The sequence below is a fragment of the Montipora foliosa genome, chromosome 14 (assembly GCF_036669935.1).
Source record: "Montipora foliosa isolate CH-2021 chromosome 14, ASM3666993v2, whole genome shotgun sequence".
Taxonomy (NCBI): Eukaryota; Metazoa; Cnidaria; class Anthozoa; order Scleractinia; family Acroporidae; genus Montipora; species Montipora foliosa.
This window is the reverse complement of record NC_090882.1, coordinates 22,074,253-22,087,925: the sequence shown is the minus strand read 5'-3', so window position 1 is coordinate 22,087,925 and position 13,673 is coordinate 22,074,253. Positions and strand designations below refer to the sequence as shown.

General features: G+C 41.7%; 1 protein-coding gene across 3 annotated transcripts in view; it reads left to right on the top strand.

Moving 5' to 3' along the window:
• The window catches only part of LOC137984947 (uncharacterized), a 30,906-nt gene that overhangs the window by 11,809 nt on the left and 5,424 nt on the right, over positions 1-13,673 (top strand). Inside the window, exons 5-9 of one of the 3 annotated variants that reach the window (XM_068832311.1) lie at positions 616-737; positions 2,274-2,391; positions 4,857-4,984; positions 5,636-5,756; positions 7,169-12,815. In XM_068832311.1, coding sequence (XP_068688412.1) covers positions 7,198-10,863 — 3,666 coding nt within the window. In that variant the 5' untranslated portion in view covers positions 616-737; positions 2,274-2,391; positions 4,857-4,984; positions 5,636-5,756; positions 7,169-7,197 and the 3' untranslated portion in view covers positions 10,864-12,815. Of the gene's footprint in view, positions 1-615; positions 738-2,273; positions 2,392-4,856; positions 4,985-5,635; positions 5,757-7,164; positions 12,816-13,673 lie in introns of those variants that run through there. The other 2 variants (XM_068832312.1, XR_011119203.1) reach the window with 2 other exon arrangements.

Genomic DNA, 13,673 nt, shown 5'->3' with positions numbered 1-13,673 from the left:
TTCACCATTGCAAGAACTTAAGATATTTCTAGGCAAAGTTTGTCTACGTTCCTAATTGGTACGTCAAATGTTTGCAATCCTTCGTAGGTGAACCACACAAATGATTTGTAATTAAACTGACAATAATTCAATTTAAGCTTTAATACTTTCTAAAGATATACAGCGCCTGTACTGCACTGGTAATTATTTAACGGTTCGCAAGTGAGAGTCTGGTTATTGTCATTCCAGAATTTAGAAGCGTCGACGCATATTTCTAAAGCGAAAGCGAAAGAGAAACCTTCAAGACTAAAGGGGAAGTCAAATCCTGTTACAGAAAAGTTTAATCATTATCTGGCCACAGTTTGGTGTTCCTGTGGACCGAGCTTAGGTGATTTGAGAGAAAAATTGCATGCTCGCAAAATAGCCTGGCAACGGCAAATATTATTTCTTCCGTAGAATAGAAGTTCATCAATAATTAATAACGAAGTAGTGCACCTATTAAAGCATCGTATATTCCGTTTGTATTTTCTTTTTTTGTAAGGGATTGCCTTACAACAGTTGAAGTGTAGTTAGACTAGCAAAAGCTAAAACTATCACTGCTCATGTCACTTAAGTTTGGGGTAATATCTGTTGCAGGAGGCCGTACATCACTGTTGCTAGTTGTCTTCGAGACGGCAAATTGATCGGAACCATTGCACTTCCGGCTTCGTATATCACTCAGCTTGCGTAGAGGAGAATTTCAGTGACATCTAGCAAAGGTGAGATCAGATCCACCTGTTACACTCTTTGTAAGGACTGCTAGGGGCCTGTCCTGTTGACATCTCCATGATTTCTCCGTGGAATGTTAAGTTGGGAAGTGGTTTACAGCTTTATCATATTAGGCACTGGTCTTAAATTAGAGGCGGAAAATGGAAGGAGATCGTCTTGAAATTTTCCTGACTTCCTCTTTGTAGAGCTTTTTCATTTTTTGCTAACAACCCTCCCCTTCTCTACTCACTTAAAAATCGCAGTTCAATCATTAAAGCCTGGACTGTAAATTTGTCACGGTGCTGTCATTTTTCCCTGCATATGAACCACTGACAATCCCCCTATTTGCACCAAATAAAATGATAGGAAGCTTTAGCCATAACGAAGGCAACGTCAACGAGAACGTCACAATAGAAAGTGAAGGTATAATGAGCGAAAAGAATTGATCTGCATGCTCTGCATCTGCGTTTTATATGCGGTACGTCAGTTTCCCGTCGTAAGCAAAACAAGAACGTCAAATGATCAAAATCAGCGACTTGAGGACAACGGCAGCCGACGAATTCAGATTTTTGATCTCTCTCTCTCTCTTCAAACTTTAACCGGTTTCATTTTGGACAACACACACATTTTACACAGTGAAAGAGTTGAAGTAATCCGGCGCGAACTGATTACAGATACGAGAATTTCTATTTTGAATAGATGTTCTCGTTGCGCCGTTGCGGTTGCCGTCCTTGTTGCTAAGCTTCTTGATGACCTGCCTCAGTTCGCCTCTTCTGTTGTTGTTTATAAACGGGTGTACAGTAGATCTGCCAGACAGACGCATCGTTCATTGAACGCTCGCTGTAGTTTGCACGTTCGCGCCGCGGACGTAATTTTATTGAAGGAATAAAGATGACATGAAATAAAAATCGCTGTCGTGGGTTCCTTTTTCGTAAAATTTATTATTTATCGGCGTCGAGTTTGAATATACGAATGTACCGTGGGAACCAAAGACGCTGATTGGTGGGTTAGTCATGCATCAGTTGATTTCTTCATCTGTGGTTGGCTTCGAAAGTTTGATTGATGGAAGCCAAAATGCAGTTTGGCCGTTGGCGCTTGGGGATGAATTCCGCAGAATTATGAAAAACGCAATAACTTGTTTATGACTTATTATGTTTTTACCCAGACAAAGTGACCTTAACGCGGTACCTGATTATATCATGACGTTCCAGTTCATGACCTTAAAGTGCGCTAGAAGTATACTCGATTACTAGCCGCTGTTTCGGGGAATACACCTTATTGCAAAATAGCCACCTTTTAAGTATACTTTCGTTTCTATTCAAATTATGCACCTATCATTGTTAAGCCCCAGGATGATGGGGGGGAGGGGGGGGGAGAGGGGGGAGGGTCGGGCTACTCACGGGGCTTTGACTGTGAACTCTGTCCCAAGGGTGGGAATTTTGATCGTACGACATATCCACAGGATGGGGATTTTGACATGGCCACCATCTTGGATAATGAAGAGGGCTTGGAAATCAATCTTGTTCCCAAGGCTTTTCCCTCCCCAGGTAGTGGGGGAAAGGCCCTGGAAACGAGGTTGCCTGAAAATAACTCCGCCATCTTGAAAAATACCCAGAAGGCGTTCAAATGAACTTCCCACATTTGTGAGAGGTGGCTGAACGAAAGGTGAATGGTACATACATTGCACTCTTGTTGTGTGCAGTGAGGTCTAAAGGATATTATTTTGGCCACCTCTACTCGCCCCAGCGTGGGGGGAGGGGGGGGGAGGGGAAGAATTTGACTTATTTTTTTCAGAAAATGTGAAACTCCCCACCCCTTGCCCCATCCCCATCTCCCCCTTGGGGCTTAACATTGATAGGTGCATTAGCCATTGATGCCTCGTTCTCAAGCTTAACATTCAAAAGAATATTTTGCCTCAAACCAGGCATCAACGTCTAATTTAAATAAAAACAATTTAATATCTAAATAGCGGCCGATTTGGAATAAGTTGTATAAGCCAGCTAAAAAAGGCTCATCTCGCTGAGAATACCCCGTTCGAGAGTCAGCGGAGCTTCTGCCAGAAGGGCAGCTGATAAAATCAATTAATAATCTGTGAGAAAAAGCTTTGGGTTGACCTCAACCCTGACTCAGCTTCTACGACGTGCGTTTTTGATTCACTGTCAAACACCAACCAACCATGGTCGAATCCTAATTATTGACCGGTTGCCAACAGGATATTTGCAAAGAACCGTTTCCCTTCACTGCGCTGTTAACGAAACTGTTGTGCCATGGAGATGTAACTTTTTCAGCATTCTTTTTTAAGCCCCTTCTACAGCTAACTAAATCTGTAAGGCTGCTGTTACTGACTTAAAGGCAAGCACAAGGTAGGTTAAATCCGTCTTAAATGGCATAATTCGGGATATTGTTCTTTAGTTCCTTCTGTCGCGTCATCTTTGAAAGAGCACCTTTGGGTATCTCACTTTTGCTCATTACACTTAAAACCGATTCCAGAAAGCTGATAGTTCAAGGACTAGCAAAGATTTCCACGGCACTGGTTAAACCGGACACAGGAGCAAGGATTGCACAGTCGGTTAGTGCGCGGCCTTGGTGCAAGAGGTCCTGAGTTCGATTCCCGGATCTCACATCCTTGTTTCGACTCCTTTCCTTTCCGTGTAGCTAGTAGCTTTAAATACCCGTAAAACGGAGCACTGATGGAGAGGGGGGAGTAAAATGAGCGCACCGTCGACCTCAGGTTTGTCAGTGATTAAAAGTTACTGTTACGAGTTATCGACGTTAAATAATGACTACTTTACTTTACTTTACTTTATTTTACTTTAACCGGGGAAGAAAAAAGTCGCATGACTCCGAAGTTAAGTTTGATATTATGCTCTCGTATGTATTCCGCTCCACCATGTGTTGCCATGTCCATCTAGATAACAGGACTCAATTCTGAAGTTTCAAGGTAAAAGACACCTTACGACGCGAATACACTGATTTGTCTTCCAAGAAAGAATGAAACATTTTAAGTTCGGCCTATTGTGCATTAAATCAAGCCTTTACAAAATATGTCACGGTATTAGAAGGTTGTTCTCGATTGTTCTTCTTTCAATGCCAGGTGAAACTTGCTTGCGACTGATTATGCTGGCTGCAAAAATTGCCTCAATTTCTATCCATTCTATTCTCACGTCAGTGTTTGCGTCCTCAATTCTCTAAGGCTGTTTTAAAACTGAAGGTCATAACTAGAAGAAATAAAACAACTATAATTTTTTGTGCATGACGCATTAGGATACTTCAGTTTGCTCATTGAACGGTCTAAAAAATGAAACATCTATAGTTAACAGTCAGCATTTCCAGCAGGACAGATGCATATTTATTTTAACAGAAATAAACTGTATAGCGCTGTCTGAGTAAACCTTTTCAGCATAACTGCGTTAAAATGATAATTATGAATTCTTATGATTTCATTTAGTGAAAATTGAGTTGTTGCTATGGATTCTATAGAAAGGGAATTTTCCCTTTTCAATGCTACATGGTGCCATAAATACGTAAGTTCCATCAACCTACTTTACCCAGGCTTTCGTAACCGCGATCAGACCGTACCAGTTTTGAATAGAGATTGGTTTGTGGACAAACGGGCCAGTAGGTTGGTGGAACGCTTTCAGCTCAACCAATCAAGCCTAGGGTAGTGTCTCAAGTACATAATTGGGCTGATTTAGCAACAGAACGGGAACGTCAGTGGCGACGTCGCGCGCGGGAAAACTATCAATGAGAATTTAGAATAGAGAAGAAAAGAGTGGAGTCTACTCTATTCTGAATTCTCGTTGGTGTTTTTTCTGCGCGCGCCGTCGCCACTGACGTTCCCGTTCTGTTGCAAAATGAGCCTAATGGAATACGCAAGCGCGTATTCAATTGATTGTTTGCGGTTGATCGTGTTTATATTCAGTGCTATAAACAAAGCTATGTCCTGTGCCTTCGAAATGATCGAAGTTACAGCTGCAAAGAACTAAGAATCCCTTCAATGTTAGCACCACCGATCTTTACCTTCCTTAATTATGGCAACGATGAACGGCTAAGGTATCTTGCATGTCTCCTTGGACTGTTGAATACCATCATCGAATTTGTTAATGTCATGTTGGTGTCCGTTGTTTCAGGGGTGAGGGCGTGGCTGATCAGGTTCTATATTAGAGTCCTCAGACTTGTTGACCGTGCAGTGATTTTTCACCATCGCAAGAAGTTAAGAGACTTCTAGGAAAATATTGCCTTGCGTTCCTACTAATCGGTAAGTCAAATGTTGCGATCCTTCGTAGCTGGTCGACACGAATGATTTGTAATTTAAGCCCAAATTAAGCTTAAGCTTTTAATTATACTGAGCGCCTGTACTGCACTGGTTTTGCTTTGTGCTGTTATGGTGATTCTGATTCAGTTTGTCTCTTCATTATTTAACGGTTCGCAAGTAAGAGTCGGGTTATTGTAATTCGAGCATTTAGAAGCGTCGACGCATATTTCTAAAGCGAAAGCCTTCAAGGATAAAAGGGAAGTCATATCTTGTTACACAGAAATTTAATGCACCGAAAATGTTTCATATCTTGTTACAAAGAAATTTACAGAGAAGTTTAATGCACCGAAAACGTTTCATTATCTGGCCACAGTTTGGTGTTCCTGTGGACCGAGCTTACTTGATTTGAAAGAAAAACTGCAAGCTCGCAAAAAAGCCTGGCAACGGCAAATATTATTTCTTCCGTAGAATATAAATTCATCAATAATTAATAAGGAAATGATACACCTATTAAAGCATCGTATATTCCGTTTGTTTTTGTTGTTTTTTTTTTAGTAAGGGATTGCCTTACAACAGTTGAAGTGTAGTTAGACTAGCAGAAGCTAAAACTATCACTGCTCACGTCACTGAAGTTTGGGCTAATATCTGTTGCAGGACGACGTACATCTCTGTTGCTAATTGTCTTGGAGACGGCAAATTGATCGGAACCATTGTACTTCGGCGTCGTATATCATTCAGCTTGCGTAGAGGAGAATTTCAGTGACACCTAGCAAAGGTGAGATCAAATCCACCTGTTACACTCTTTGTAAGGACTGACATGCCCATGAGTTCTCCGTGGAATGTTAAGTTGGAAAGTGGTTTACAGCTTTATCATATTAGGCACTGGTTAGGTTAAACTCTTAAATTAGAGGCGGAAAATAGAAGGAGATGGTCTTCAAATTTTCCTGACTTCCTCTTTGTAAAGCTTTTTCATTTTTTGCTTACAATCTTCCCCTTCTCTACTCACTTAAAAATCGCAGTTTAATCATTAAAACCTGGACTCTAAATTTATCACGGTGCTTTCATTTTTCCCTGCATAGGAACCACTGACTCTCCCCATATTTGCTCCAAATAAAATGATTGGAAGCTTTAGCCATAAGGAAGGCAACGGCAACAAGAACGTCACAAAACAAAGTAAAGATATAATGAGCGAAAACAATTGATCTACATGCTTTGCGCCTGCTTTTTATATTCAATTCTGTTCGTCAGTTTCTCGTCCTAAGTAAAACAACAATGTCAAATGACCAAAATCAGTGGCTTGATGACAACGGAAGCTGACGAATTCAGATTTTTGATCTCTTTCTGCCTGTTTCTCTCTCTATGTGGGTGTTTACATAAGAAAACTCGCACCGGGGTGACTACTTGATACCGCGTTTACGTGACGACGAGGTGAATTCTTATCATGTTTACCTGAAGGGACACTACATATCGATAAAATACAAGCGTAAACTCAACCTGCAAACATGGCGTCTATCAGAAAAAGTACGCATGCGCTACCCGGTCCCGCCCACCGGGAGGCCGATTTCACACCGGAACGAGGGTGGACATTCCTCGTTTACATCCCATGGCGAGATCTCGCGCCGGAATGAAAGAGTTGAAATAATCCGGAGCGAACGAATTACAGGAACTAGAATTCCTATTTTGAATCGATGTTCTCGTTGCGGTTGCCGTCCCTGTTGCTAAGCTCCTTGGTGACCTGCCCCAGTTCGTCCCCCCCCCCCCCCCCCCCGCCCCCAGTAGTTTGTAAAGTGTATAGCGCCATCGACTAGATAAATCACTAACTACTGGATAACTCAATTCGTTTGAATAGGATTTTTTGGGGTTATCTATCTTTCCAACAACTAATTCCAGGCGCGTGTTTCTCAAGGCATCCGAAACTTTCAATTTCGGGCTTCTATCGTCTGCCACCATTCCCTCTTTACCTTCCTTAAAAACCAACATGTCAAAGGACCGGCTTTATAGAGCAAGCGGATGCCTTTCATAGTGACTTCTCTCGCCTGAAAAGCTTTCCGGACTTTCCATTATTTGCGAGAATATATAAAGAAATAAAAGTAAAAATATAAAAAAAATAGTACATATACAAGTTATTTTCATTAAGTGATCTTTTGTACTACTGCTGACATTAACGCAATAATTATTTCTAACAAGGGCTGACTAAAAGCTGAGCCTGACTAAGTATGGCCACTGGACCAGAATACACTGACGAGCAACTAAATTACTTCAGGATCTGTTTTATCACTACTGATGTGATAACTGAGGGCCTGCGAACAATCTTCAAACAAGAATGGGACAACCGCTACAAGGCAACTTTGGGAGAATGGAAAGACGAGCCCCGAAATGGACTGGACTTCAAAAACCAGGAATCGCCAAGAAACCAAACAAGAAACGCGCGTCTTTTGGCAACCATGGTTAACGGAAATAGAGCAGAATGGGATTGCACAAAGCTCTTTTACGCTATACTGTACTCCGACTGTATTGGAAGAGGCCTAAACGCAGTAGTCCGATCAAATGTGGATGATTTGAGAAATTTTCGTAATGAAGGCCCTGCTCACTCTCCACGTGGCAAAGTCAACGAAACAGAGTTTCAAACTGCTGTAGGTAAAGTTGTAGTTGCCTTTCAAGCACTTGGCCTGTCCGATCTAAAGATTCAAGAAATCAGAACTCAGAAGAGTTTTCCGACGGGCGAGTTACGAAAAGTCTTGCAAGAAGTCAACCACCTAAAAGACGTACTTAAGGAAACAGAAAAGCATCGAAAGGTTCTTGAACAGCAGTTAAAAACTGAAGCTCCTGCGGCATTTTGCATTCTCCCACCCAAGCCATCGCACGACGTTGCCGAACGAAATCATGAGTTGGCTAAAATAGCTCAACAACTAAAGCAACTGAAAGAAACCAACGAGAGCCGATTAACTACCCTGTACATCTCAGGAAACCCTGGATGCGGCAAATCTCAGTTAGCCGGTCTTGCCGCAAAGAAGTTCTTTGATAACAAAAAACAAATCGCAGGCAAGAATACATTCGTGATGACTCTAAATGCGCAAAGTCTTGATTCACTGTTAGAATCCTACGTCTCTTTTGCTCGTCATCTAAAGTGTTCAGAATATGCAGTCACAAATACTCTAAACGACAAAGATCTGAAGACGGAGGGGAAGATTGCCAACATAAAGTCATTAATTAGTACCAAAGTTGAGCTTTACTCATCGTGGCTGTTAGTGGTGGACAATGTCGTCAGCTTAAGTGGAATGAATCCTCATTTGCCAAAGACTGGAGACACGCACTGGTGTAAAGGTCAGCTGCTGATCACATCGCAAGACACCGCTGCTATTCCTTCAGAAACCTCTTTCAGCAATCACATCTCTGTGAGCAAGGGCATGACACCATCTGACGCCATTTCCTTATTAGCCTCTCTCTCCGGCATCGCTGACGGTGAGACTGAAAAAGAAGTTGCTCGGGCATTAGATTACCAACCCCTTGCCTTAGCAAGCGCCGCTATCTTTGTCAAACAAGTTCGGGAAGCATCTTCCAATTTTGGCTGGAAAGGCTACCTCGAGAAGCTTGAGACGGGTCAGCGTGCTAACACTGAGGCCTTTCTTGCCATGACAAACCAAAGCTACCCAATCGCTATGACCACAGCGATTTCACTGGCCGTGGACGACGCGATGTCATCTGACAAGGTTTTGAATCACGCATTCGGTTTTATTTCTCTCTGTGGTCAGCAACCATTAAACCTTGACCTTGTAATAAAGTACATTCTGAATGTCGAGAACGACATCCATAGGAGTGGATTAGACGAATCTGTGGACGAAGATATCATTGGTTTAAGGATTCGAAAAAGCTCGCTGCTGTTAGTGGAAGAAGACGAGAGTGGCGTCTACCTTCAAGTACATCAAATTGTGAGAATTGTCACCCAAACGAGAATCAAAAAGTATTCAAAGGCTCAATATTTCCAAATCATTCATTGGGGTATTACCTCATTTAATCAGTTTATAAACGAGAACAATTTTTACAAAGAAGACTCTACTTCTAATAGCTTACAGCTGGTATCGCATTTGAAGTGCCTAATAACAGAAATTGAAAGTGTATTCAATGTAGCTGACTTATCGGAGGTCAATTTAAGTGCGAAACATTATCCAAGTTATTTCATTAGGTTTAGCGCATTTTTTGCTAATCATTGCGACTTTAATAGAGCCAAAAACGTCTGTAACGTAGCTCTAAAAATAATTCAGCATGGTGGTGTATATTGTAAGGGAGATTTCGCAGTAGTCTATCACACGTTAGGCAATGTCCATCACAGGATGGGTGAGTTTCAAGAAGCAATGGAGTATCACGATCGCGCTGTTGCTATAAAGATAGAAAAAATGGGATCTCAGCATATCAATGTCGCAACCAGTTACAACGACATAGCCACTATACTCCATGACCAAGGTGACCTGGAACAAGCAAAGGAGTATCATGATCGGGCTCTTGCTATACGGATAGAAAAGTTGGGATCTCAGCATATCAATGTCGCATCCAGTTACAACAACATAGCCACTGTACTCCATGACCAAGGTGACCTGAAACAAGCAAAGGAATATCACGATCGCGCTCTTGCTATACGGAGAGAAAAGTTGGGATCTCAGCATATCAATGTCGCAACCAGTTACAACAACATAGCCAGTGTACTCCGTGACCAGGGTGACCTGGAAAAAGCAAAGGAATATCACGACCGCGCTCTTGCTATACAGATAGAAAAGTTGGGATCTCAGCATATCGATGTCGCAACCAGTTACAACAACATTGCCAGTGTACTCCATGACCAAGGTAAACTGGAACAAGCAAAGGAATATCTTGATTGCGCTCTTGCTATACGGATAGAAAAGTTGGGATCTCAGCATATCGATGTCGCAACCAGTTACAACAACATAGCCACTGTACTCCATGACCAAGGTGACCTGAAACAAGCAAAGGAATATCACGCTCGCGCTCTTGCTATACGGATAGAAAAGTTGGGATCTCAGCATATCAATGTCGCAACCAGTTACAACAACATAGCCAGTGTACTCCGTGACCAAGGTGACCTGGAAAAAGCAAAGGAATATCACGATCGCGCTCTTGCTATACAGAGAGAAAAGTTGGGATCTCAGCATATCCGTGTCGCAACAAGTTACAACAACATAGCCAGTGTACTCCGTGACCAAGGTGACCTGGAAAAAGCAAAGGAATATCACCATCGGGCTCTTGCTATACAGATAGAAAAGTTGGGATCTCAGCATATCGATGTCGCATCCAGTTACAACAACATAGCCACTGTACTCCATGACCAAGGGGACCTGAAACAAGCAAAGGAATATCACGATCGCGCTCTTACTATACGGATAGAAAAGTTGGGATCTCAGCATATCGATGTCGCAAACAGTTACAACAACATAGCCACTGTACTCCATGCCCAGGGTGACCTGAAACAAGCAAAGGAGTATCATGATCGCGCTCTTGCTATACGGATAGAAAAGTTGGGATCTCAGCATATCGATGTGGCATCCAGTTACAGCAACATAGCCAAGGTACTCCGTGCCCAAGGTGACCTGGAACAAGCAAAGGAGTATCATCATCGCGCCCTTGCTATACAGATAGAAAAGTTTGGATCTCAGGATATTCGTGTCGCAGATTCATATAAAAACTTGGCTATTGTACTCCGTGACCATGGTGAGCTGGAGCAGGCAAAGGAGTATTTTGAACGTGCGTTGTCCATCTATTTGATTCGTCTCGGTCCTGGACACTCTCGTGTTACAACTCTTCACCGACACTTGGCTAGACTGCAAAAACTGTCTAGTAGAGTAAAAAGGCTGAATTGCGTCATATATTAACGAGAGATAGTGTTTGTTTCGCCAAATAAATCATCCATGTCTGGCAAATAGGATGCACGTGTTAGCAAACCTTCCGCGAAAGCTGGTGTTTATCAACCCTGTGAGCGATATAGGTTTATTTCTTTAACTAAATCTGGAGACGAGAACAAGTTCAAATGGCTAGGGGAGTTTTAAATTATTTATTAACGTTGATTTGAAAGTTTCGGAAACGTGGAATTTTACATCCATCAATAGCGACTCTCCGACCGGTGTCTCAATAAGTTTCTACCCTGGCACGGACACACTTAACATACAAGGATCCAAATCTGAAATTATCGGTAAGAAATTATCTGAATTCACAATTATCAGCGGTCACGAGCTACAGGAAGAAGATGAATCCTTCATTCCAAGAGACAGCCAAGAAAACCGAAGCAAGAGAACCGAAGAGCAGTCCAAGAACGATCACGTAACTTCTCAAATCTAATAGACACTGCAATGGGTGAGATAAGCGAACAATTGAGACACGAAATTAGCAAACGTCGGTCTGAAATCTCAGTTCTCATAAGTAAGAAGACAACAACAGAGTAAACCGAACTTCAGGCCGAAAACAGAGACCTTAAGCAGAAAATTTAAACTTCAAGAACTTGAATCGTGTTATATCTCTTTAAAAGAAGAGACAAATGTTTGAAGTGATGAAAATAACAGTCTAATAACGACATTGCGACTCTTCAACAACGAAATTGAAAAGGAAAGTAAACTCGCAGCACAAGAGATAAAGGAAGGTAACTTACAAGATCATTAATCCTCATTACAAAGGCAGCATTTTTTCCTCAGTTATTTAAAGACCCTGAGTGTTGGTCTGGCCGGGGTTTTGATCCCGTGACCTCCCCCGCACAGTAATCCGATGCTCAACCAAGTGAGCCAACCGGTCGGCTGAGCACAGACTTACCAGCGTGGCATAAGACAGACCAGGCCAAAAAGTCATACTAAGGCCCCAAGAGGACGACGTATGCAAAACATGACTTTTCTCCCAACTGAGTGGCTTCATAGTTCAGTTGGTTGAGCATTGTACCGGCATCGCGGAGGGCATGGGTTCAAATACCGTTAAAGCCTCCTGAATTATTCATGTCTCTGTAAGACAATAATTATTGCTTAAATTGTCAAGATAAGTGCCAGGATCACTTCTCTTTCTCGTCTTAAGATTTTTTCGGCTTCTAATTGTACAAAATGAGGGGTTGTCCACAGGGGTAGTTCATGGACCAGGTCCATAAAGGGGTCCATAGACCGGGTCCACATCGGTGGCCCAGGGACCTAGGATCCATGTTTTGTAGACGTCCTGTTTACAGGTCACAGGTCATTGCTTTACCAATGCAGAAAATATCCTAAACATGCATAAAGGCTAACCTTAGGTCTAATTAGGCCTAAACAAAAGTTTTTAGGCTTAAGGTTAGATTAATGTTTAGGAAACTTTCTGTATTGGTAAAACAAAGACCTGTGACCTTAAAAAAACACCAGCCGCAGCACTAGACTAATGTGGACCTTTTTACATGATAAGTAATAGCAACAAATAGTTAGAAATAGTTATGTACATATTAAGAGATGAAATATAAGAAAAAAAATTTACAAACTGTATCCGTTACATATCCGTTAAGATAAATCTATGTACAAATAAAACAAGTGTTTAAAAATATACAAAATTCTCAATGTTCTTATTCAAGTTGATACAAGTTTTGTTTTTTTAAGTAAAAATCACTTTGCTACGGTAAAACATGCTAATTGATGCCAAAACATGCTAAAAATACACTTTGGAATATGCTTTTCTTAAGGCCTGTTTTGAACGTAATGCAAATGAGTGAAAACAATAGTACTTAAAGCAAAATAAATTCATTACTTGGTCTATCTGTTAAAGAAAGGTGTCGAAGCACTTGGCATTGTACAAAGAGTAGAACTCTTTCAACATCATCGAGCGCTTTAATATTTTTCAGAGAAGTCATTGTTTCTTCCATATGGTACGCAGTGGCCGTGAGTCGCGGATTACAAAGTGTACACGCATATTGCTGAAGGTAACAAAATGACAAAAAAGGACAATGCAATTTGTGATCCAGACGATTCTTTTGTGATTTGTCTCTTTGATTTTGATCGTTTACCAATTCAATTTCAGCCTGTCCCAGGCTCTCAGTTTGTTCGGATGGGCAGGGATGAGCGAAAAAGTAGGCGTGTCGGTCAGCGGGTAGCCTTCCATCCAGTCGTTTTTAGGAGAGTCGCATTTCACCTCCTCCCTTGCGGGAAGGAAGTGAAATGAGTTATAGTTGGTGGGGCGGGACGAAGGAAAAAAGCTGCGGGCGCGAGAAGACTGCCCCTCTTGCCCCAGTCCTCAGTAGGTCTTTTCCCGCGCTCGCTTTTTTCTTTCGTCTCGTAGACCTTTTCGTTCGATCCGACAAACCCTTCCAGCTTCATGAGTAATTGTTAAAATAAATCATATGTGATATCAGAACAGTAAGTGTATTTTTAAAACCTTTATTCCTTAGAAGTCGGCTCTCCAAAAATGAAAGGGCTGATGATTATAAAGCCACCATCATTTATGACTCAAATTCTGCTTTTGTAACATTAATCGTGTTCGTTCTAGAGACGTGAACGCTAGTCGTCTGCGACTGTTAAGTCATTGCTAGACTACATTTTTTTGACGAAAAATTGTAAGAAACACAAAGGAGGCAGATGCCTTTCGGTTCTGACATCTTAGATTACTGGATCATTATAGGTGAATATCCATATAACAGAAAATATAATCCAGTCTTATTTTTCCTACTTCGCCCACAGTTATGCTTTTCATT